The 24597-nt window shown below is 39.0% G+C and overlaps 1 protein-coding gene across 5 annotated transcripts in view; it reads left to right on the forward strand.

Moving 5' to 3' along the window:
* LOC124722112 overlaps positions 1 to 24597 on the forward strand; it is a 398005-nt gene that overhangs the window by 320111 nt on the left and 53297 nt on the right. For all 5 annotated transcript variants that reach the window (XM_047247319.1, XM_047247317.1, XM_047247315.1 and 2 more), the window contains one exon: positions 11855 to 11911. In XM_047247319.1, coding sequence (XP_047103275.1) covers positions 11855 to 11911 — 57 coding nt within the window. The remainder of the gene's footprint in view (positions 1 to 11854; positions 11912 to 24597) is intronic.

Here is a 24597-nt window from a genome sequence, read left to right on the forward strand (position 1 = left end):
CCCAGCTTGCAAGTTGTTCACAAAGGAGACAATCTTCTGTAAATCTTGCAATGCCTTTGGTAAAACAACTATGAAATTAAGTAAGAGTGCTACTATGTGCGATTTTCTTTTCAGAGGAAATTTGTTGATTTACTGGTTGATAAATTTTACTTGAAGGTTAAGCTAAACTACTTTCGCTGCTGTGTTAATCACCTTAGTACCTTCACATGAAGGTAAAACTACATGATTACTCTGCTATTGACAATGAAGTGCCTGGCAGAGGGTTCTTCGAACCAACTTGAGACTATTTCTCTACCACTCACCTCTCTAATAGTGTGTGGGAAAAATGAACACTTAAGCCTTTCTGTATCGGCTCTGATTTCTCTTGTTGTATTATGATGATCATTTCTCCCCACATAGGTTGGTGACCAGACAATAAAATATTTTCACATTCAGAGGAGAAAATTGGTGATGAAAAGGTCTCACCACAGTGAAAAATGCCTTTGTTTTAATGATTGCCATCCCAATTTGCTTATCATATCCATGACACACACTCCCCAGTCCATGATAATACAAAAGAACATGCCTTCTCTGAACTTTTTTTTATGTCCTCCATCAATCCTATCTTGTAAGTATCACATACAGCACAGCAGTGCTGTAGCAGAGAATGAACAAGTGGTGCATGGTTGGTCTCTTTAGTACAACTGTTGCATCTTCTATGCATTCTGCCAATAAAACAGTGTCTTTGATTTTGCCTTCCACGCAGCATTATCTGAATGGTTATTCCAGTTCAAGTTGTTCATAATCATAATTGTTATTCCTGGGTATTTATCTGAATTGACAGCCTTTAAATTTGTGAGAACTATCATGTAACCAAAATTTAACAGATTTCTTTTAGTAATCATGTGGATGACCTCACACTTCTCATTATTTAATGTCAGTTGCCACTCTTTGCACCATAGAGATATCTTGTATAAATCGTTTTGCTATTGGTTTTGATCTTCTGATTACTTTACTAAACAGCAAATGACAGCATTGTTTGCAAGTAATTAAAGAGGGTTGCTCAGATTCTCCTAAGTCATTTAAGTAGTTTAGGAACATTAGAGGGCTCATAATATTTCCTTGGGGAACACCAGACATCACTTCTGTTTTACTCAGTGACTTTCCAGCAATTACTATATACTGTGACCTTTGTGAGAGGAAATCATGAATCCAGTTACAAATGAAGTGGTACTCCAAAGCCGTGCAGTTTAATTACAAGTCCCTTGTGAAGACAGGTGTCAAAAGCCTTGTGGAAATCTAGAAATATGGAATCAATTGGAGATCCCCTGTTGATATCACTCATTACTTTGTACAAATAAAGAGCTAGTTATGTTTCACAGGAATGACATTTTCTGAAACAATGCTGACTGTGTGTCAATAGACCTTTACCTTTGACTTAATTCATAATGTTTGAACACATTGTGTGTTCCAGAATCCTACTGCAGATCAGTGTTTGTGATATGGGTCGGTAATTCAGTGGATTACTTCTATTTACTTTCTTGAATAGTTGTGTAATTTGTGCAACTTTCCAGTCTTCTGGTATGAATATTTCATTGAGTAAGCAGTTTTATATGATTGCTAAGTATCAGCATACTCTGAAAGGAACCTTATTGGTATGCCATCTGAACTGGAAGACTTGACTTTCGTTAAATAGTTTAAGCTGCTTCGCTATGCCAAGGATACCTACTTTGAAGTTATTCATATTGGCAGTTGTTCTTGATTCAGATTCTGGAATATTTACTTCATCTTCTTTGGTGAAGTAATTTCAGAAACTGTGTTCAGTGGTACTGTCATCAGTAATATTACCAATGGTATGATGCAATGAAGGTATTAATTATGCCTTGCCAATGGTGTACTTTACATAGGACCTGAATCTCTTTGGATTTTCTGTCAGATTTCAAGCCAGAATTTTGTTGTGGAATCTATTAAAAGCATCTCACACTGAAGACTGCACTAAGTTTCAAGCTTCAGTAAAACATTGCCAGTCTTGGAACTATTGTATTTTTTGAATTTGGAATGCTTTTTTTCATTGCTTCTGGAAAAGTGTTCTGACCTGCTTGTGTACCATGGGGGATCAGTACGATCTTTTACTACATTATTCAGTGTAAGTGTCTTAATTGCCTCAGATACTGTTTCTTTGAATTTAAGCCAGGCCTGATTTCATTTACTTAGTTAGTTGGCATGCATCTGTTAACTATGTTTTCTATTCCTTCTGATAGTTCAGAATTTTTTCCCTCAGCAGAGTCGACTGGGATGTTCAGATTCCCCCGCCCCTCCTACCACCACCACAACCACCACCACCACCACCACCACCACCACCGCTACTTTGCTGCTGTGTGTGATATCCATATGTATGTCAGCCATTTTATTTTCAGCTGTTTCTAGCTTTATTTTCATAATTTCTCCTTTCTTGACAATTTTATTAGTTCTTGAATCTGAGTGTCTGTATCAAAAATATTTTGCTATGATGGTGATGATGGCTTGTTTTTTCATGATAAACAATATATTTTTGTGGTTCTATAGTGTTTTATCTCCATTTCTACTAATTATTTGTGCAGAGCTTCCTGATCTTTTATTTATATATTTATTAGCATGACATGTTAGGCATTACTTCAGCTTTCTCCAGTTGCTTTCCTGACTTTTCATCCTAGCGATTATTTATGGTACATGGCTATTTGAAAATGGTGATGGTTTTCTGGTCTGTATTTATTTATTTATTTATTTCCTTCCTTCGACATTTGTGTGTGTGTGTGTGTGTGTGTGTGTGTGTGTGTGAGAGAGAGAGAGACAGAGAGAGAGAGAGAGAGAGAGAGAGAGAGAGAGAGAGAGAGAGAGAAAAGTCTATTTTGAGTTGAGCACACCACCGTGTAGATTTTTTTGCACACCTACATGGCAGAATAGGTTTCAGGGTGCAAAAGCAGCAATAAACCATTGTTAACGGCTGTAGATCATCGTGTTTGGTTGCAAAAGCCGCTAACTGCACGTTGTCTTCTAGTGAAAAGGCTTAAGTGTCAAACGTTTGCAAAACTCATGAAGTTCAACAGACATTGCAGTCATCGTGCCATGACCAGATGCAAAGGACGTCAACTGACATAAGACTTACAAATCTAGACATGCAGAGCTACCTTTTCAGTTTGTTATGATTAAAAGGGATATTTTTCTTATTCAGAGTTAGGTTGGCTGCACTGTAACGAATGCATATGCAACACTGAAGCTCTTGCTGCCGATGCGTTATTAAAATACATGCCAGTAAGCATAGCTCAGCTGATCAGCAGGATGTTTGTTGGCATATTTGCATGAGTATTTTGAAGAAAATAAGTGATTTTGTGGACGGTTTAGATACAGAAGATGGTACAAATGAAGTGGGAGTAATTGAAATAGTAGGAATTCTGCAAGAAGTCAAACACAGCATTGTAGCTGCAAATGATCAGAACGAGGCTGGGGCGACAATCCCATTCAGAAAAGGAAGAGGCATTCTGATCAGTGGAAAAGAAATGTTCAAAACACGAAGGTAAGAAAGGAAAACTAATATTAAAGCAATGTTATGCAATGAAAGCCATTGACACTATTTTTTATGATATACATGGAAGGATTCCAGATAAAAAAAATGTGTTCATGAAAAGCAAAAACAAGAAGATTCGTTTAGTTCATGGAGAGCCCTTCTACAACTTTGGAGCTGGAGAGGGAAAGAGCATCCTGAAGAGATGACATTTCAACAGAGGAAACAACGCAACATCAATCACAGCTGCGTAGAACTCCCAGAAGCCAAATTTTGAGACGTCAAAAAGCCTTTGGAGCTCCACTTTGGTGAAGACTGTGAGACCAACAACAAACTCAAATTCTACACTTAGGTGTTGGACAAACAGGAAGGCACTTCTAGAGTCGCGCCTGCTGCTGCCGGCCATCAGAAGAAGCCAGAAGTGATTTTGAGTTTATGGGCTGTGTTGATGTCACTTAAAAGCAATTTTCAGCTAATTTTGTTTTCTAGAAGCTTCTGTTGCTGTTTTAACTAAGATGCAACTTTTTGCTAATTTTATTCTTTTCTAAAATTTTGTCGATGTTTTACCAAGATGCAATTTGGAGCTGATTTTTTTTCTACAATATCTTGTGATATCAAAAATGTGATAGTGTAATTTTTTTAAAAAAAATTAACATTGTTCTCTTTTTGACATTAAGTTGGTTAGTTTTTCTGGTAAAATGTCACCTTTGTATTTTTATATGCCAATTTTGCAGAATTTTCGGACCTTTCTTTGAAATAAGATGTATTCTTTTTATATTCACAATAAGTAAATTCCACCTTTCTGTCATTCCTAATATATCACCAAATAGTGGATTTTACAACCAAATGTTTGTGTTGTAATTGGATTGATACATTTTCAAAACCTGCGCTAACTGCATAAACCGGGCCAAACTGCTAAGTCAATATTTCACTTAAAATTTTAACGTATAAAACATAATTGCAGAGTTCACCAATTAATATTGCATAATTAATTTTTTTTCTTATTGTTGGAAAAGAAATGAAGTCTAACTCTAAAAATTTGGATGGGACAAGTTTTTCGTGATTATCTCATTTTTTGCTTATCATGCAGTTAGCGGCTTTTGCATCTGGGCTACTCAGGCCACAACTTTGTGCACTGCCCTGGCCTGCCCTGTCCACTATCACCAAGCATTCAGCACTGCAAAGTCACTGCTGGATTGCAGTTTAGTCTTATTTTACTGACCCTGTCAATTCATTGCAGCATAATGATCATCAGAGTAGACTAATTTGGAGCACTCTGTCGAACGGGCATGTGATGTCCTGATTTAAGAACCATTTTGTTTGCAACAGGAAACAAGCTAACACGTTCTTTAACACTGGGCAGTGATTGCTGTTAACACTGGGCAGTGATTGCTGGGGATGGCTCCAGCTACAAAATGCAAAACCAAAATTGCAAATATCATCAGAGCCACAAGAGAAAATGCAGCTGATAACTTTTACGAGAGGCACCCTGTATAAAGATAACTAAATTACTATACAGCTTCATATAGCACAAATAAGAAAAGCTATAGGCAGATATCAAGGTCTTTTCTGTAGTTTAAATACAATATTATGAAAAAGGCAGATAGCTACTCACCATAAAGAGGAGATGTTGAGTCTCAGACAGGTGCAACAAATAGATTGGTTTACATGTAAGCTTTTGGTCAAAAGCCCTTCTTCTGAAGTAGAAAACATGCATACAAGCACAATTCATTGTTTCTGGCTGCTGCGATCAGTATGTGTAATGATTGCACCTGGTGGGAGAAGCAACCTCGAGTGGGTGGTGGAGGTAAGGAGGAGGCACATGAGTTGGGAGGGGGAGGGTTAGAGGGTTTGGGATAGCATGTCGGCGATGGGGCAAAGTGGGAGTGTGCAAGGATGTGGTGGGGCGTGATAGGGGCTGCTAGGTGCTGTCATGAGGTTTGAAGATTTGAGGGGGGGGGGGGGGGGGGGGGAGATATGGGTGCTGAAAAGGAGAGAAGTAGAGAAAAGAAAAATGACCATTGGTGGCATAGAAGACTGTGTTGTGCTGGAGGGGGAGCAAGGAATGTGATAGGCAGGTGCAGGATATGGACTAGTGGAAGTTAAGATGAGGGGGGATATGAGAATGTAGGATTTATTACAGGGAGAGTTCCCACATGCACAAGTCAGAAAAGCTGGTTTTAGTAGGAAGGATCCAGTTGGTGCAGGCTGTGAAGCAATCACTGAAGTGAGGTACATTGTGCAGGACAGCATTTTCAGTAACTGGGTGAACCAGCTATGGCTTTGCCACAGTTTGTTGGCAGCCATTCTTTCTATGTGAGCCTGACAGCTAACAAGATGTCTTTCCTCATGCATGGCCACTGAAAAACTGCCAGAGAGACAGCTGACCACCCAGTTGCTGAACATGCTGCCCAACATGATGTGCTCACTTCAGTGACTGCTTCACAGTATGCGTCACCTGGATCATTCCTACCAACATCAACCTTTCTGACCTGTGTAATTGGAAACACTCCCTGCAATATGTCCTACACTCCCATAACCCACCTGCACTAAACCCTTTGCTTTACGATTTAAGTTCCGTTAGCATGAGGTGTAAGTGGCTGCAAGGTATGGATGTGCCTTAAGATTCCCGGCGCTTACACATGCTAAGACTGCGGTGCACTACGCCTGGCGGCATCCAAAGTCATGCAGACGCCCTCGGGATTTGTAAGTACGTGTGTGAGATACCAGTAACATGACATTTCTACAGGTATCATAAATAATGACGATTAGTTGCCTATTGGAAACAAAATGTTCATTGTCTCAAACGCAATGATATATTCACAAACGTTTTATTTGCCTTCATAAGCAAACATACATTGATGAAATACATCTCAATAATAATATTTACAACAATGCAATGATCTGAGACTGTATAATATTTTGTTCAAAACATTCTGGGACCTGTTACATTAGTACGTTGGCAAACATATTTTCAAACGCAACATCTTCACAATGACATGTACACGAATTTAATAGTCTTCGATTGTATGATTTCGCTGAAACAATCTGGCACATGTAATGCAACCCTGCACTTTTTGCATTCCCATGGAGTTTCCTTGCGTCGTTTATGCTTTCTGCACACTACACAAGCTCTCGCAGGATTTACTTTTGATGGTGTTGGATCAATATGTTTGGGAAAATGTGCTCAATGTTGTGCATGCAGTCTTTGTGGTATATCGCCGGATGCTAATCGTCCCTTCCGATTATATTCCTGTAAAGGTGTAGTTTTCAACAATGATTCTGCAATCTGAATCCTATATTCTGCGTAGCTCTGTCGTTTGCCACAATGTATTTTGTAATACAGAATATATGTGTTAAATAAAGCAACATCAAATATGTAAAAGAATATCTTGCAGTATCCTTTCATACATTTTATCATCACAGGGAAGCATGCGAGCATCTGATCTTGGCATTCAATTCCAATCATGCCTCTATTGTATTTGATGACACATTTTGGCATTGCGGAAAGGTGTGTCTGTGGCAGTCATTTCTGCTGTTGAATGTTTTGTGGAAAGCATGTAAACATCTCGTTTATCTTTCCATTTTAATGCCAATATTCCATTACAACTCCTCACTGTATATTCACCCTTCTTCAATTTTGCCTCCAGGAAGTCAGTGAGCATATTTTTTCTGTTTGAATGCACTGTTCCAATCACATTAGTTTTATTGGTGAGGAGAGTTTTGAAAGTTTCAGTGAAGAAAACCAGTTATCTAAATATAGAGTATGCCCTTTGTGTAATACCGACTGTGATAGTTCTAGAACCACACTTTCAAAGGCACTATCACTAGCATCACGTTTGTCACTACCCATGTATATCTTAAAATCATAGCAGTATCCTGAACTTGACTCACACAATTTATAAATTTTAATACCAAACCTCGCTCTTTTTGACGGGTTAAATTGTTTGTAAGATAAGCGCCCCTTAAATTTCATTAATGATTCATCAATGGCAATATCCTCTTGCATTGTGTACACTTCCTGAAATTTTTGGTTGAATGTATCTATGACTGGCCTTATTTTGTACAGCTTATCTGTGTTGTTGGCTAAACTGATATTTGCTAGATGCAGAAATCTACTTATGGGCAGAAATCTCCTGAATGGCATAGTCTTCCTAAGTATTGGCATTTCTATAACAGCCCTCCTATACTAATACATCTGAATCAATGGTTTCCGTACTTCAGCCATGATTATACATGGCACAATGTATATTTTTATTTCATTACAGCCAATAGGAGACCACTTTTGGTCTATTTTTCGTCTCTTCTGTTTATTGTTGAGTACGTCTTGTGCATATCCATTTGTCTTAGTTACGATGTTTCCCAAAATGTACTATTAAATATTACGTAGAATACGTCTAATTGTCTTATGCTTGTACTCATGTGCTGTTAAGCTGCTTCCTTTATTCCAGGAATTTCTGTATATGTCCAGATTGTTGGTTCAATGTCTTCCTTTTGCCACATCCACGACTCTGATTGTCGCTGGTAGGTTTGCTCTTCTTAGTCAGTATCACCTTCAGTCACCAGCCACTTACACAGTTTTTGTACAGGAGGCAAAACATTGCTACCACTGTCACTGTTGCTGTCAAAATATCCTGCAAAATCATTGTTGGCTATGCCACCAGATGTCTCCCTTTCCTCATGAACACGTTTACTACACATCGGGAACATTGTGAAAGTATTTTTGTAATGGCGGCAAGTCAATGCAGCGAAGAACACTTCGTGTATGCCGCGTGTACTCGATAAGCTCCGCAATGGGTCAGAGATGTACTGTTTACATTTGGCGCAGCTGACCGACAACGTCTCTCACACGACATGCGCTTGTTTGGTGCGGTAAACGCACCATGTCTCTGATACGTCTAGTTGATGTTTGGCCAGGTCGGCACGTTACGTCTCTCACACGACATTGTAAGCTGAGGGGTTAACCTATGCTAGTCCCTGTCGTCTACCTACCTACCCTGTTCCCTGCTACTCCCTCCAGCACAATACAGCCTTCTATTCAGCCAGTACACCCAGTAGTCCTTTCTCCCTTCTCTACCCCTCCTCTTTCCTGCCCCCCCCCCCCCCCCCCCCCGAATCCCTGCCTCCAACCTCGTGACAACACGTAGCAACCCTTGCCCCATGCCGCCTCCTTACCCCACCATCCACACCGGATTGCTGCTCCAATCAGCAACAGCTGTGACAATTTAGTTCAGCCACAGCAGCCAGAGACAGCAATCGTGTGAGTAGTGCTTATTTTTGTGTGAATGTGTGTGTGTGTGTGTGTGTGTGTGTGTGTGTGTGTGTGTGTGTGTGTGTGTGTGTGTGTCTTCTTCTTCAGAAGAAGGCAAAAGCCTAAACATATAGCAGTCTTTTTTTTTTGCCTGCCCATGACTGAACACTGAACATCTCCCCTTCATGGTGAATAGCAATCTATACTTATTGTAATATTGTTGTTATTCCATCCTGGACTTTCTCTTGTTTTCTTCCATATAGTTTATAATACCACTCATTACTACCAGTAAATCATTGTAGGCACCTGCGGGACATGTTGATACAACATGAACAATTGTACGTTATTCAGCACCACAGTCGCTGCAGGGTGATGAAGATTTACTCCACTTTTGTAGAGTAGTACAAACTGTCCAGACTGATTAAAACCATGGGGCTTCTCCTGAATGCAGGGCAGTTTCAGCCGTGGACTTCATTTTCAGTGAGAGTCTTGGCTGCAATAACAGTAGAATGTATCGATCTTAATCTTTCTCGCTCCATGGAGAATACATCATTCAGTATTGGAAGTTCTGGGTTATCAACAATCTTCTGGTATTCATGTACCAGCATATTCTTTCATCTGATATCAGGAGAGGGATTGTGACTCAGGACTGGTAACCAGTATATGGTAGCTGATCGTATTGACCCATTAACAGTGCACATGGATTCTTTAAGTTCTACATCTACCTTTTTTTCACATGTGGGGTATTGATCCTGAGAGACAAACAGAATACTACTGTTGAGTATACCAATCCGAGTGCCAATACTCAATGATAGTCTGCTGATGTTCCCTAACTAGTACCACAGAGCTTGTGGACAATGTTATTTCTGTTTCTATACCAGAGAAGGAAAGATGCTACTCACCATATAGCGGAGATGCTGAGTTGCGATAGGCACAATAAAAAGATTCACACAATTAAAGCTTTTAGCATTTAAGACCGTTGTCAGCAGTAGACACACACACACACACACACACACACACACACACACAAACAAACAAACGCAAAGTGCAAGTGTTGCAGTTTAGACGGAAGACGGAAGGCAGGAGAGAAAGTGCGGAGGGGGAGGGGGGGGGGGGTGGTAAGTAGCGGAAAGGAAAATGGGAGCAGGGAGGGGGCTGGATGGGTGAGGACAGTGACTAATAAAGGTTGAGGCCAGGAGGGTTACGGGAACGTAGGATGTATTGCAGGGAAAGTTCCCACCTGCGCAGTTCAGAAAAGCGGGTGTTGGTGGGAAGGATCCATACGGCACAGGCTGTGAAGCAGTCATTAAGATGAGGGATATAATGTTTGGCAGCGTGTTCAGGAACAGTGTGGTCCACTTGTTTCTTGGCCACAGTTCGTTGGTGGCCGTTCGTGGAGACAGACAGCTTGTTGGTTGTCATGCGTACATCACATGACGGGTTTCACAGGTAGCCCTGCCTTTGATGGGATAGGGCCACTGCTCCCAATCCCTTACCTCATGGTTCATACCCCTGTAATAGACCTAGATGCAAGACCTGTCCCATAAATCCTCCTGCCACCACCTACTCCAGTCCGGTCACTAACATCACCTATCCCATCAAAGGCAGGGCTACCTGTGAAACCAGTCATGTGATTTACAAGCTAAGCTGCAACCTATGTGCTGCATTCTATGTACGCATGACAACCAACAAGCTGTCTGTCCGCATAAACAGCCACTGACAAACTGTGGCCAAGAAACAAGTGGACCACCCTGTTACTGAACACACTGCCAAACATGGTATCTCTCATCTTAATGACTGCTTCACAGCCTGTGCCATATGGATCCTTCCCACTGACACCAGCTTTTCTGAATTGCGCAGGTGGGAACTTTCCCTGCAATACATCCTACGTTCCCGTAACCCTCCTGGCCTCAACATTCGTTAGTCACTGTCCTCACCCATCCAGCCCCCTCCCTGCTCCTATTCCAGCACTACACAGCCGTCATTTCACTGCCACACCCAGTCTTTTAATTTCTTTTATTTCTCCCCTTTTCTCTCCTTTCCACTACTTACCCCCTCCTCCCTCCGCACCTTCTCTCCTGCCCTCCCTCTAAACTGCTACACTTGACTGTCCGCCAGTCCCACCATACTATCCCTCCCCCTCCCCACCCAGTCGCCACTCCCATCATGCACTGGTGCTGCTGTTCGCAGTGTGGTCTCAGCTCTCTGAGACTGCAATCATGTGTGCAAGTTGCGTGCGTGCATACGTGCGTGTCAACTGCTGACAAAGGCCTTAATGGCCGAAAGCTTTAATTGTGTGAATCTTTTTATTGTGCCTATCACAACTCAGCATCTCCGCTATATGGTGAGTAGCATCTTTCCTTCTCAGGTGTTGTTACATTCCATCCTGGATTTTCCATTGTTTTATTTCTGTTTCTGAGATTTTTAGATATTTGTGTCATCAGCTCCTTAAAACAAAGTGTCCTGTCTAGTATTTTTCCAAGGTATTTTGGACGCTTGTTATGATGTATATCTCCCTCAAAACAGACATCAATGGCTCTGTGTGCCAATCTATTGGACAGATGAAAACATGAAACTTGCATTGTATTTGAGTTAGGATGTAACCTGCATTTATGGAAGTATAGGCTTAAGATGTCGAGACCAGAAGTTAGAATTTCTTCAGTTTCAAAGGTTTTGTGTTTGGTAGCTATTGCCCACTAATCTGCATAGCCAACCTTTCTAGACTATTGGAAGAATATTGGATATACACAGATTATGCAAATGTTCACATGTATGCTTTGAAAAAAGACATTATGGTATCAGTAAGGGTTTTATTGAGTTTAACATCACATTAATCGTGGAATGTTTCATTTTGTATCTTTGAAGTCATCACTACAACAGTGTGTGATGGTTATGGACTGAATCAGGCCCTGGTAACCTCCATATTAATTGAGAAAGTTAAGAGTACTAACACTTGTTTGTTGTGAGAAGGATTAAAGCATGTATTTCATTATCACTAATCTCTTCTTCTTTTTTCACTCAATTGTTCTCTGTTGCAATATTCATATAATGTATATTCACATTGATATTATTTTCTATTTCAGGACCACGTGCTGAAAGCTATGAGCCTTTTGGTGGACTGGAAAAATGCTGGTCCAGGAGTAAGTTATTAGTCTGCTATATCTGAGAAGAAAGAACAAAGTGGGCAGAATGCATTGCTTGTTGATGTCATGAAGACTTACAGTGTGGTGGCTGACTGGACTGGTTGTGTCAATAGATGATGTATGACTTAAGACTTATATTCACTTGTTTCTGGTCACTACCAATAATAGCTTTCAATAATATGTGTGAAGAATTTCTCCACTGAGCATATCAACAAATTTAATCCATTTCAAATTCATTTACATATAACACTTCTGTGATCTCTGAACTCCATATGTTAAGTCATCTTTTGTTTGAGTATGTAGATGCACTAAACTCATTGTTGTCTGCTAACTATGGTTGTCTAGGTTGTCTGCACTGAAAAAGTTATTTAGTACCAATAGAGAAGATATGAAATAGCTAATCCCATCAGTCACCACACTGTAACTGTTTGTAAAGTGAACAAGTAATAAACTGCAGAATTAGGCTTAGAAACATTTGGACATTAATCATTTCATAAAAGATTGTAAATTATAACTGCAGCCAGAACTGGTTTACATTCAGATTTGGAATGAGAGAGGTGAAAAATTAATAATCAAGGAAAGTTAAAATGTAGTGTTGCAGTAGTGATTGAGAAATCAACCTTGATAAGAAGATTGGCGAAATGGTGTATGCTATTTATTTTATAAAAAGCCTGTAAAGTAGCAAGAGAAACTTGATTTAGGATACAGGCAGTAAATTTACAAGTTAAACTGGAGGCATCTATGTTTGAAGTTAAGCCCCAGAATACTTTGGTAACACAGTGAAGATTGTACCATCTCCCTTGAGTTTTCCTGTTACACCAACATGGCATGTAGCTTTCTGGAGTAACCTTAGCAGTTAGGATATTATAATGTTAGCCGGTCAAACATTTAGTATTAACTACACATTTTGGTGATTACATCACAAACAACAATAGTTGTAAAAACCTTTTACATTACTGTTCTTTTTGTGGTGAATTGGAGATACGTTTCAGCAGCAAGTGCTAAAGGTTATTTTGTTTGATGCACATGTACTCTGATTTAAAAAATGACCTTTTTCACTTTCAAGAATCGATGCAATACTTCAAGTGGTTCAAATGGCTCTGAGCACTATGGGACTTAACATCTATGGTCATCAGTCCCCTAGAACTTAGAACTACTTAAACCTAACTAACCTAAGGACATCACACAACACCCAGTCATTACGAGGCAGAGAAAATCCCTGACCCCGCCGGGAATCGAACCCGGGCGTGGGAAGCGAGAACGCTACCGCACGACCACGAGCTGCGGACTCGATGCAATACTATGGTTGCTTGTATGGAAGCATAACATAATATGAGAGAAGTGTATGTACATATAGTGCTATGTTCAAATGTGTATAGTGCTTGAATTGGAACAATAACTTCACCAACAGAAAATAAATAAGCTCACATGTAGTACAACATGCCTCTGAAGAGGCTTCTTAATAAATCTGAACAAATAATGGGTGGAAAAATATAGATTGCATTTTTGCAGTTGGACACAGGATTGTAAATTTAGTTTTGCTAGTAACTGAGGACTTACAACTACGTCAAACATAACTGTGTTTTATTTTTCCAATTACATATAACTTATCTCTTATATGTGCACAGTTTTATCTATCTTTCTGACTTAAATATGGTAGAGGAAATTCATTAGTGGAATTCACGATGTTGATAACAGCTGTGATGTGGGATCTGAGTGGGGTACTGTCAAGTGGGGGGTGCCCCAGGGATCAGTGTTGGGGCCACTCCTGTTCCTTATTTATATAAATGATATGCCCTCTAGTATTATGGGTAACTCTAAAATATTTCTGTTTGCTGATGACACTAGCTTGGTAGTAAAGGATGTTGTGTGTAACATTGACTCGGTTTCAAGTAGTGCAGTACATGACCTCAGTTCATGGCTTGTAGAAAATAAGCTAACATTCAATCACAGTAAGACTCAGTTTTTACAGTTTCTAACACACAATTCAACAAAACCCAACATTTTAATCTCACAGAATGGGCATATGATTAGTGAAACTGAACAATTCAAATTCCTAGGTGTTCAGATAGATAGTAAACTGTCGTGGAAAGCCCACGTTCACGATCTTGTTCAAAGACTTAATACTGCCATTTTCACTATTCGATCGGTATCGAAAGTGAGTGATACTTCGACACGTAAATTAGTCTACTTTGCATATTTTCATTCACTTATGTCGTATGGTATTATGTTTTGGGGTAACTCTTCCCATTCTAGAAGGATAATTTTGGCTCAGAAACGGGCGGTTTGGGCAATAAGTGGTGTGAGTTCACGAACCTCTTGTCGACCTCTGTTCACGAGTCTGGGTATTTTGACATTGGCGTCTCAATATGTATATTCCTTATTGTCGTTTCTTGTTACCAATATTAGTTTATTTCCAACAATAAGCAGCTTTCACTCGGTTAATACTCGGCAGAAATCAAACCTCCATTTGGATCAGACTTCCTTAATTCTTGTGCAAAAAGGTGTGCAGTATACTGCTGCATCCATTTTCAATAAGCTGCCACTCGAATTAAAAAATCTTAGCAGTAATCCACGTGCTTTCAAATCGAAACTGAAGACTTTCCTCATGGGTCACTCCTTCTACTCTGTCGAGGAGTTCCTTGAAAAATTAAGCTGATTCTCATTGTAATGCTGATAGATTTTCTTTCAGGTTCATGAACATTTATTTTTATCTGTTATTACTTTTATGTTGTAAGTTCATGTACTGACACATTCCATGATCTTGGAGATTTTCTCCTCAATTTGGTCCTATGGAACTTGACATTTAAATAAATAAATAAATGAGTAATGGGAGGGAGTAAAGGTAACAACCTGCTGAATAGTTGAGTCACTGAGTCTCCTGTAGGCATTTTTCAAGATTGAGGCCAGAAAGATTGTGGAACTGAAAGATGTGTTGCAAAGACAACTTTTATCCATGTGATTCAGAGAAAGTAGTGTTTAGTGTGAGGGGGCAGGGGAAGGATCCAGATGGCATGGGCCACAGACAGTAAAAATTAATCTGATTTTATGACCAATTTTGGTGCTATTTTTTCAGATTTTGGCATTATTTTTAGGTGTTATTTGCTAACATGTTGTTTCTGTTTTCAATTACTTCTTTTCATCCTATATAATCATTTTTCAATGTTACACTGATAATAAAACTATACCTATCATTTACAGTATATTTTACGCTACATACATCACAATTATATTCATTGCACTGACATGGGAAGAAAAAAGGAAAAAGAGAATTACATTGTACTTAATAATAAAGGAAAAAATAACACTTTAAGACAAGTGGGTTTTCAGCCAGACACTGCAGACAGTGTTTCAAATGACATATTGTCATGATTTCTGGGTTATCTTCCAAGAGGTTGTTCCACAGAGCTGTCAACACTTCATTGTAGGTAGGAAATAGCCTCTCACTGTCTGCATTGGAACAAGAAATCCAAATAGCCTTAGTGCCACAACTGCACACTGCTGATTATCAACTCCTATTGCCTGCACACATTTGACTATTTCATCATTTCCTGATTGCATGGGCATTTGCTTTTCAACAAAATTCAGAAGAGATATATACCCTTTCATACTATCTATAGAAGTGAGGCTAGTCATTCGAGGTACAGACTGGAAGATCTTTGCCATGAGGTTCAGCATTTTGTCCATTGGTTAAAACATGAATCAACGGCTTTGAAGACTGATTTGTTTGAATCTGTGTCCATGAGAGTTGACAACTTCATCTCAAGATTCAACCAAGTGCACTTCAATCCTTCCTTAACTTCTGCATAAAGCACATTCCTCTTCATATTTAATTTTTTTTTTTTTTGCATCATCACCAAAAACGCCTTTACCCACTATAGTGAAATAGTCTTCAAGCTGTTTTAACCTTGAAGTGGGATATTTCAAAGTTTCTAAGATGATGATCATGTTAACTTAGACACCGACATGTTCTTTAAGGAATGTGCCCTTGCCAAGAATCCATTTCACTTCATCATCAAGTAGTGAATTCACACAATCAGTGCCTGCATTAGACAGCCCCTGCAAGTCATTGCAGAAGAATATAGGTATTTCTTCAAAATATTCTTCCACCAAAGTGGCTGTAGAGAGCCATGAGTTCCAGAATTTTAAAACTGGAAAAGGAAAAAACTGCATCTCTCTTCTTTTTCTTCATAAACTGCAAATACAAATGTTTCCTCTTCCTGGTGTTTAAGAAAGCACTCTCTAAATTGCTTTTCAGTGTGTTTAACTTACTAAGTTCCTTTGAAAAAACATTTGTAGTCTGATTCAGATTGTGTGTCCAGCACTCAGCATTTTTGAATAATCACCTATGATAGTTTTCAAAGCATCAACACATTTGTCCATATGTTTTGCACGTTCATTCACTACTGCTTTCATAGCATTGTTCTGTTTATTGTACTTCTGAAGAGCACCCAGAAGTCCACAAACACATTGCATTGAAACACTTAAACAATTCTCAACAACACAGCAAAAATACAATAGCCTCTTCTGTCAGTGATCTCATCAACTAATATAACAGCATTTTCCCCTACAAACTGATCCAGTACATCAATTTTTTCATCATTTTTGTATTGAAGGTTTGATACACATTGTTTTTACATGTGGGATGTTAACAGTACCCAAAAAGAAACAATTACACTATCAGTTATATGATTTTTAAAAATAATTTGATACTGTACTAGAGGAAAAAATATATTACTTTATTAAATAATAAGTTTTAACTTGGAATACAGTCCTGAAATAGAACTTGCTTAGTGACAGGCACAAATTAAATAAATTGCAAGAAAAAGAAATAATACCTAAAACAACATATTGAATGTATTCACAAACATTATCAGATATTAACATTTGGAAAAAGTATGGCACAGTTAACAAAATTAAAAAGGATATGGCAATACGGCTATTGAAATAACCAAAATTTTGTCAGCAAGCAATGAATATTTTGACTGTCTACTGCATTGTTCTAATCTGGAGTCAGTAATTACAAATTACAGCAGCAGCCCCCATAATCACCAAATTCCAGGAACTGCATATGAGATAGTTTTCACCTGATATAGATAACCTGGAAAACTGAGACCATATGAATAGGATAGAAAGAACTGTTAATAATCCCAGTATGTACAAAAGGAAACAGGAAAGACTTCAGAAACTATAGGGGAATATCATTAGGTAACACAACCTTTAAGATTTTATCGTATTTATTGATAAACCACTTGAAACCACACTCAGAGAGTGTAATAGAGGATTATCAAAATGGCTTTCATAGAAATAAATCCACTGCTGACAATATCTTAGTAAACAAACAATAAATTGAAATTTATAGGAATGTAAACAAAAAATACAGTATATTTTATGAAAGCTTATGACACCATTCACAGGAAAAGCCTTTGAAAAGTAATATGGAATTTGAATTTCAAATTAAACTTACAGGGTGTCTGGGTTAAACACACAATAGTATGAAATGTAATAACTTTAGAAGTAATTGAGACGTTTATTGACTTTGTTTCTACACTTTTCATAATTCAAAATGTTTCTTTACACATCTAATACACATCGGTGTGCACATCATTAATGGCTTAACAGACATCTAATATGTATTCCACTTCTCTCCAAGAGTTTTGCAGCATTGCAAGTGTAACATTTGTGGTAGCTGCCTGAATGCAATGGTGCAGATCTGGTAGATCATGATCTGATATCTGGTACACTTGACTCTTGATAAGCCCCTACAAAAAAAAAATCAAAATCAAGTTGCATAATGTCAGGGCTTCTAGGGAGGCACACAGTCAGTTTACTACTTCTCCTAATGCAGCAGTCTGAGAACTAATGATCCAACAAATCTTTCACTATGTTTGCAAAATGACATGGTGTGACATTTTGCTAAAAGATTGCTTCAGAAGGAAGTTGTTGCACAGCATACAGCTAAAACATGTCTATGTACATTGTTGCATTAACTGTAGGCTCATTGAAGAAGAATGGGCATATAACCCTGCCCTTCAACAATCCAAACCATGCATTCACTTTTGGAGAGTCACGTTAGCACTGTCACTGTGGGGGGGTTCAATTCCCCATATTTGCAGTTACGCATGTTTGGGTGTTTACTGTGCCAGAAGTGTGGAATGTAGCCTCATCTGAGAAACAGATGAAATTGGGGAATGTCTCATTCTCATCCATTTTTGCCAGCATTGTCCCCACGAATACCTTACATCACTGTCTGTCGTCAGGCTTGATTTTGTGATGAAGCTGCGGTTAGTACATGCATAAGCACAACCTTTTATGGATGGCACTATGTACTGTTCAGTGAGGTAAACTATAACTGCCTACTTGCTTGTTAGGTCTATTTGAAGAACATACAGATTAATTTAACAGTAGTCTGTGGAACTGTGTGCTGGATGTTGTGCCCAGACATCAAAAGCAAACTCTGTTTCCCAAAGCTGGTTTTCCTATTTCTTGATCATGATGTAAACAGGAACACCGTCAGTTGGTCAAATCCATAATCATGCTGCAAATGACAGTCTCTTGCTCCAAGATGGAAAGCATACAGATCACCTTATGCTGTGAAATCCACATGGCTACTGACATGTGTTTACATAAACGAAGCGGTTTTGCACATGCACACGTGGTACGAACTTCCACGAGCAAACAAAGAAAGCATTTAGAGTTACCAAACTTGTAGAAGCAAACCACCAATAAATATCTCAATTATCTCTCAATTTATTACTTTTTATATTATGACATGTTTTACCCAGGTACCTTGTATAATAATATAAAATGTAATAGTAGATAACATTCCATTAGAACTACAAGTCACATCTGCAAAATACTAACATGAATTCTTTGCAGACAAATCGAAAACTGGTAGAAGCTGGCCTTGATGAAGATCAGTTTGGATTCCATAGAAATGTAGGAACATACGAGGCAAACTGACCCTGTGACTTATCTTAGAAAATAGTTTAAGGAAAGGTAAACCCACATTTCTAGCATTTGTAGACTGAGAGAAGGGTTTTGACAATGTTGACTGAAATACTCTCTCTTAAATTTGGAAGGTGGCGGGGCTCCAATACAGGGAGTGAAAGGCTATTTACAATTTGTATAGAAACCAGATGGCAGTTATAAGGGTCAAAGGGCATGAAAGGGAAGCAGTGGTTGGGAAGGGAGTAAGACACGGTTGTAGCCTATCCCTAATGTTGTTCAATCTTTATATTGAACAAGCAGTAAAGGAAACAAAAGAAAAATTTGGAGTAGGAGTGAAAATCCAGGGAGAAGAAATAAAAACCTTGAGGTTTGCCGATGACATTGTAATTCTGTCAGAGACAGCAAATGACCTGGAAGAGCAGTTGGACAGTGTCTTGAAAGGAACATATAAGATGAACATCAACAAAAGCAAAATGAGGATAATGGAATGTAGTCTGTTTAAATCAGGTGATGTTGAGGGAATTAGATTAGGAAATGAGACACTTGTAGTAGATGAGTTTTTCTATTTGGGGAGCAAAAAACTGATGATGGTCAAAGTAGAGAAGATATAAAATGTAGAAAGTGTTAGGAAGTCTTTTCTGAATTTAGTATTGGAGGGCAGGTGCAGGGTAAAAATCGTAGAGGGAGACCGAGAGATGAATACAATAAGCGGACTCAGAAGTGTGTAGGTTGCAGTAGTTTCAGAGATGAAGAGGCTTGCACAGGATAGAGTAGAATGGAGAGCTGCATCAAACCAGTCTCTGAACTGAAGACGACAACAAAAACAACAACTTGAGACATAATTGAGATATTTATTGGCAGTTTGTGTCTACAAGTATTGTTCGCTTGTGGCAGTTGCTACCACAAGCACATGCATGTAATTTCTTTGTACGTGTAAATGAACGTCCGTAGTCATGTGGACTCCACTGCCGAAGGTGCGTGCTTTGTCTCACAGAGCTAAAGTCTGTTACACCACTACAACGTCATTTTTGGCACAGGTATGGACTGCAACCAATTGACAATGTTCACGCTTATTAACAATCAAGAAATGGGACAAGCAGCTTTGAGAAAGTGGAAGTTTGCTATTGATGTCAAGGCACCATGTCAAGCATGCAGTTGCAGAGGCTACTGTTGAATTAATCCATACGTTCTTCCAGCGGAACTCTCGTAAATCAATCTGATAAGCAAGTAGTCATTACAATTACCTGATTCAACAGTACACATCATTTTCCATAAGAGGTTGCTATGATAAATGTTATGCCTGTAATGCTGCAAAACAGCTGGAGAGAAGTAGAATACAGTTAGATGTTTGTGTGTGTTACCATACTTGTAGAAATAGACCATCAATAAGTGTCTCAAGTGATCACACTATATATTATTGTGTGTTCAACCTGGACACCCTGTATATTTAAGGTGGACACTGTATATAAATTTTTGTTTTGCTAAACAATATCATTTTAAAAATGCAGCTGGACTAAGTCAGGGAGATGATCTGTCCTGAGTTCTGTGTAATACAACCTTTGAGAGAGTTGTGAGGAAACTGGAACAAGTACAGCTGGGATACCGCAAAGAAATAAAGTTAAGATGTTAGCATGTGCAGATTATAGTGATCATCAGAAAAAGTGAAATAGAGATTATACAGTTATTTGTGGAACTTGTAGAAGCAGCCTGAAAGTAAATGATCAGGAAACAAAATATATGATAGTTCCAAAATGTAGTGGTGAACAGAACCAGTAACATCTGATAATTGGGCAACATAAATTCGAACATGATGAACAGTTCAAATTTCTGGTTTCAAGGATAAACAAACAAAATCATACACAACTAGATCCGAAAATAAGACTAAAATGCTAACAGAGCCTGTGACTCCATACAAAAAGTTACAGGATCTAAACTGCTGACAAGCAAAATTAAAATGAACCTGTGTAACACAATAATCAGACCAGTCCTAACTAATAGAACAGAAACATGGAGTTTAACTGAAACAGAAAACCACCAGTTAGAAGTTTTTGAAAATAAAGTTATAGGAAAATCTTTTATCCATACTATGATAATGAATCACAAAACTGGAAGAGAAGATAAACCACAGAAATCCACTTGCTGTCATAACTAGCAACAGGAATAGCATAATAAATTCCAAAAGATGACCTTGGGTAGGTCATCTTATTATGAAAATGAGAGAGCAGCAGTTGGTTTCAAGAATATCCAAGGAGAAGTAATTTGGTAAAAGATCAATGGAAAGACCCAGGAGTACAAGGCTAAACAAATTTAAAACAATGTGCAACAGGATGAGCATAAATAATTGGCAAGACGTAGCACAACACAGAAGCATTTGGAAGCAATTGTGAGATCAGCACAAGTTCTTAACTTTCTGTAGAAGTCAAGAACAACAAAAACTTTTAATAGTGTGAAGATCAGACCCACCCCCCCCCCCCCCCCCACACACACACACACACCCACACCCACAAAACACTGCTCAGCTTCAATGGAATTGTTCATCCACTGCCGGAAAGCTAAATTTTTCAATTTGTGGAGCAGAAAGTTGGCCTTCAAAGATGTTTTCACAGTCCTTTGAACCAGATATCCAAAATTGCTTTCCTTCCTTTTTTGCATCTTCAGAGCTGCTGCGAATTGAAGACTGTCACTTTATTGGCAGTTTGGACTGCTTCATTTTTCTGCCCTTGTACTTCCCACTTTGCACATTCAAAATATTCGTTATGCATCCATGAATTTCAGTGTTTGCATGACAAAAGTCATGAATAGTGATATAAACATATACAGATGGTGGTAGTATTGCATACACAAGATATAAAAGGGCAGTGCATTGATGGGGCTGTCATTCGTACTCAGGTGATTCATGTGAAAAGGCTGCTGACTTGCTTATGGCCACACGATGCAAGTTAACAGACTTTGAACACAGAATGGTAGTTGCAGCTAGATGCACGGAACATTTCATTAAAAAAGTGTTAGGGAATTCAATATTCTGAGATGTACAGTGCCAAGAGTGTGCTGAGAATATTACATTTCAGGCATTACCTCTCACCATAGACAAGACATTTTCCAAATGCCTTCACATAACAACTGTGAACAATGGCATTTGTGTGGAGTTGCCAGTGTTAACAGACAAGCAACAATGCGTGAAATAACCACAGGAATGATTGTGGAACATAAGACAAATGTATCCATTAGGACAGTATTACAAAATTTGGCATTAATGGTCTATGGCAGCAAATGACCGGCACAAGTGCCTTTAATAATAGCACATCATCACCTGCAGTGCCTCTCTTGGACTTGTGACCATATCAGTTGGACCCTAGATGACTGGAAAATTGTGGCCTGGTCAGATGAATCCCAGTTTCAGTTGGTAAGAGCTGATGCTAGGGTTCAAGTATAGCACATACTCCATGAAGCCGTGGACCCAGATTGTCAACAATGCACTGTGCAAGCTGGTGGTGACTCCATAATGCCATGGGCTGTGCTTAGATGGAGTGGACTGGGTCCTTTAATCCAACTGAAATGATCACTGACTGGAAATGTTTATGTTTGGCTACTTGAAGTCCATTTGCAGCTATTAATGGTTTTCATGTTCCCAGACTATGATGGCCATGTTACCAGACCACAATTGGTTTGAAGAACATTCTGGACAATTTGAGCAAACGATTTGGTCACCCAGATCACCTGACATGAATCCTATTGAACATTTGTGGGTCATAATTGAGAGGTCAGTTTGTTCACAAAATCCTACACTGCCAACACTTTCGCAATTATGGATGGTTATAGACGCAGCATGGCTCAGTATTTCTGCAAGGGAAGACTTGTTGAGTCCATGCTGCTATGCTGGGCAAAAGGAGGTCTGACATTCTATTGGGAGGTATCCCATGACTTTTGTCACCTCGGTGTGTATACTGCTATTGCAATATATATGTAACTCCTTTTTAAAGGAAAAAAGCAAAACACTGTTTTATCAGGAGTATAAGACCTTCCGGTTTCACATTCCTGTCATCAGCAGGCATTGCAGTTTCAGCACTTGCATGGTTCTGACTTACTTTAGCACAAGTGTTCCTCATTGAGTTTGATGTACAAAAAATGGAGATAGAATTTTTTCTCACCAGAGGTTTCATGAAAATTTTCGAGAAATCACAAGTGGTGCTACACTGCTGCAAACTTATGAACATCTGTGTGAAATGGCTATGCAACTACATGCCTAAAAGACGTGCAGCAAGACAAATTGTAACTTGATAAATAATTGTAGAGATTTTTCTCTGAATGCAGGAATCTCTTCCAACAGGTTTTGCAAATGAGATACAAACAATTGTTGCAGTATTAAATAACATTTTCATATGTTGGTACCCATTATAAGCTGAATTGACACAGTGACAGATATAGAGTTTGTTGTGCCTTTACTCATGTGATGAATGCTGAAATAATCCATCTAATCAAAACTGTAATCATGTAAAGGCTAGTTTACATGAATATACTGGGTTGCAGCCAGCTGCGCTACTAGCCAATGCGCAGTATGGCTCACATGTGCACAATGCCTCGGTGAAACTAAACCATTTTGGGATGCTCCGACTTTGGTGACACTAAACTAGTAGTTACACACGTTTTTGAGGGTATTTTCTGTGTCATTAGCATGTAAACAAACTTAAATATCAAGTGGAGAATGGAGGAAATTGTTCACTTTTCGATATCTGTGCTGTGCATAGGTGTTTGTGTGATTTTAACTATGTAGATCATAAAAACAAGCAGTGACGTGTTGCTGTGCTTGAGGGCATCCTATGCAGTCTGAACTGCAGAGCTAAATTAGTTCACTTAGAAGTATGTACACAAGTGGATTAAGAAAAATACAAGCAAGGAAAACATCTGCTGTCGAATGGCCCATGTCTACAAGACTGAAATAGCATAGTTCTTGTTGGCAGGTGGTGGTGGTGGTGGTGGTGGTGGTGGTGGTGGTGGGAAAGAAGGAACTGAGGCTGTGAAAGAAGAGGATACAGTGTCAGAGAAGTGAATTGGGATTTTTGATTTTTGGTGGATAAGTACCTTGCTTCTAGATGGCCCATAGCAGGTCGACATAGGGGAATAGTATGCAGGTAACTATAGCCATTCTGCAGATTTGTTTGTATATCTTCAGTTCAACAGAGAAGTAGTTATGCATAAGAATGTTGTTTGTCAGATGTGTAAGGAATGAGATGGTGGGTTCGGAGTCAGTAGGACAATGGGAGAGGTAGCATTCAAAAGCATTCAAGGCCTTATTATGAAGATATTGGTATATAGGCAGGTTATGTCAACAGTAATGAATAAGGATCAAGGTAGTAACAGGATGGGGATGACTGTGAGACAGTGAAGGAAGTGGGTCATGTCTTTGATATGGGAAGCTACACTGCAGTCATTGGGTTAGAGGTGTTGGTCAACAAGAGTCGAGATTCATTCAGTGGGGGAACAGTAACAAACTACTATGGGGCATCCAGTATGATTAACTTTACGAGTAATGGGAAGCATGTAGAAGCTCGCTGTCATAGTGAGTAGTTAGGGTGAGGAGAGAAATGGATTCAGGCAAAACATTGAGAGAAGTGCTTGATGATTTGAGTAGAGATCAAATGAATTCCTGCTCCATCCAGTATCAACTCCGAAAATTATCCATATCCTTAGGTTTAAACACAGGTCCACATCATGTTCCTTAAATGCTGGCTAAT

This window comes from Schistocerca piceifrons, chromosome X (assembly GCF_021461385.2).
Source record: "Schistocerca piceifrons isolate TAMUIC-IGC-003096 chromosome X, iqSchPice1.1, whole genome shotgun sequence".
In the NCBI taxonomy this organism is placed as follows: Eukaryota; Metazoa; Arthropoda; class Insecta; order Orthoptera; family Acrididae; genus Schistocerca; species Schistocerca piceifrons.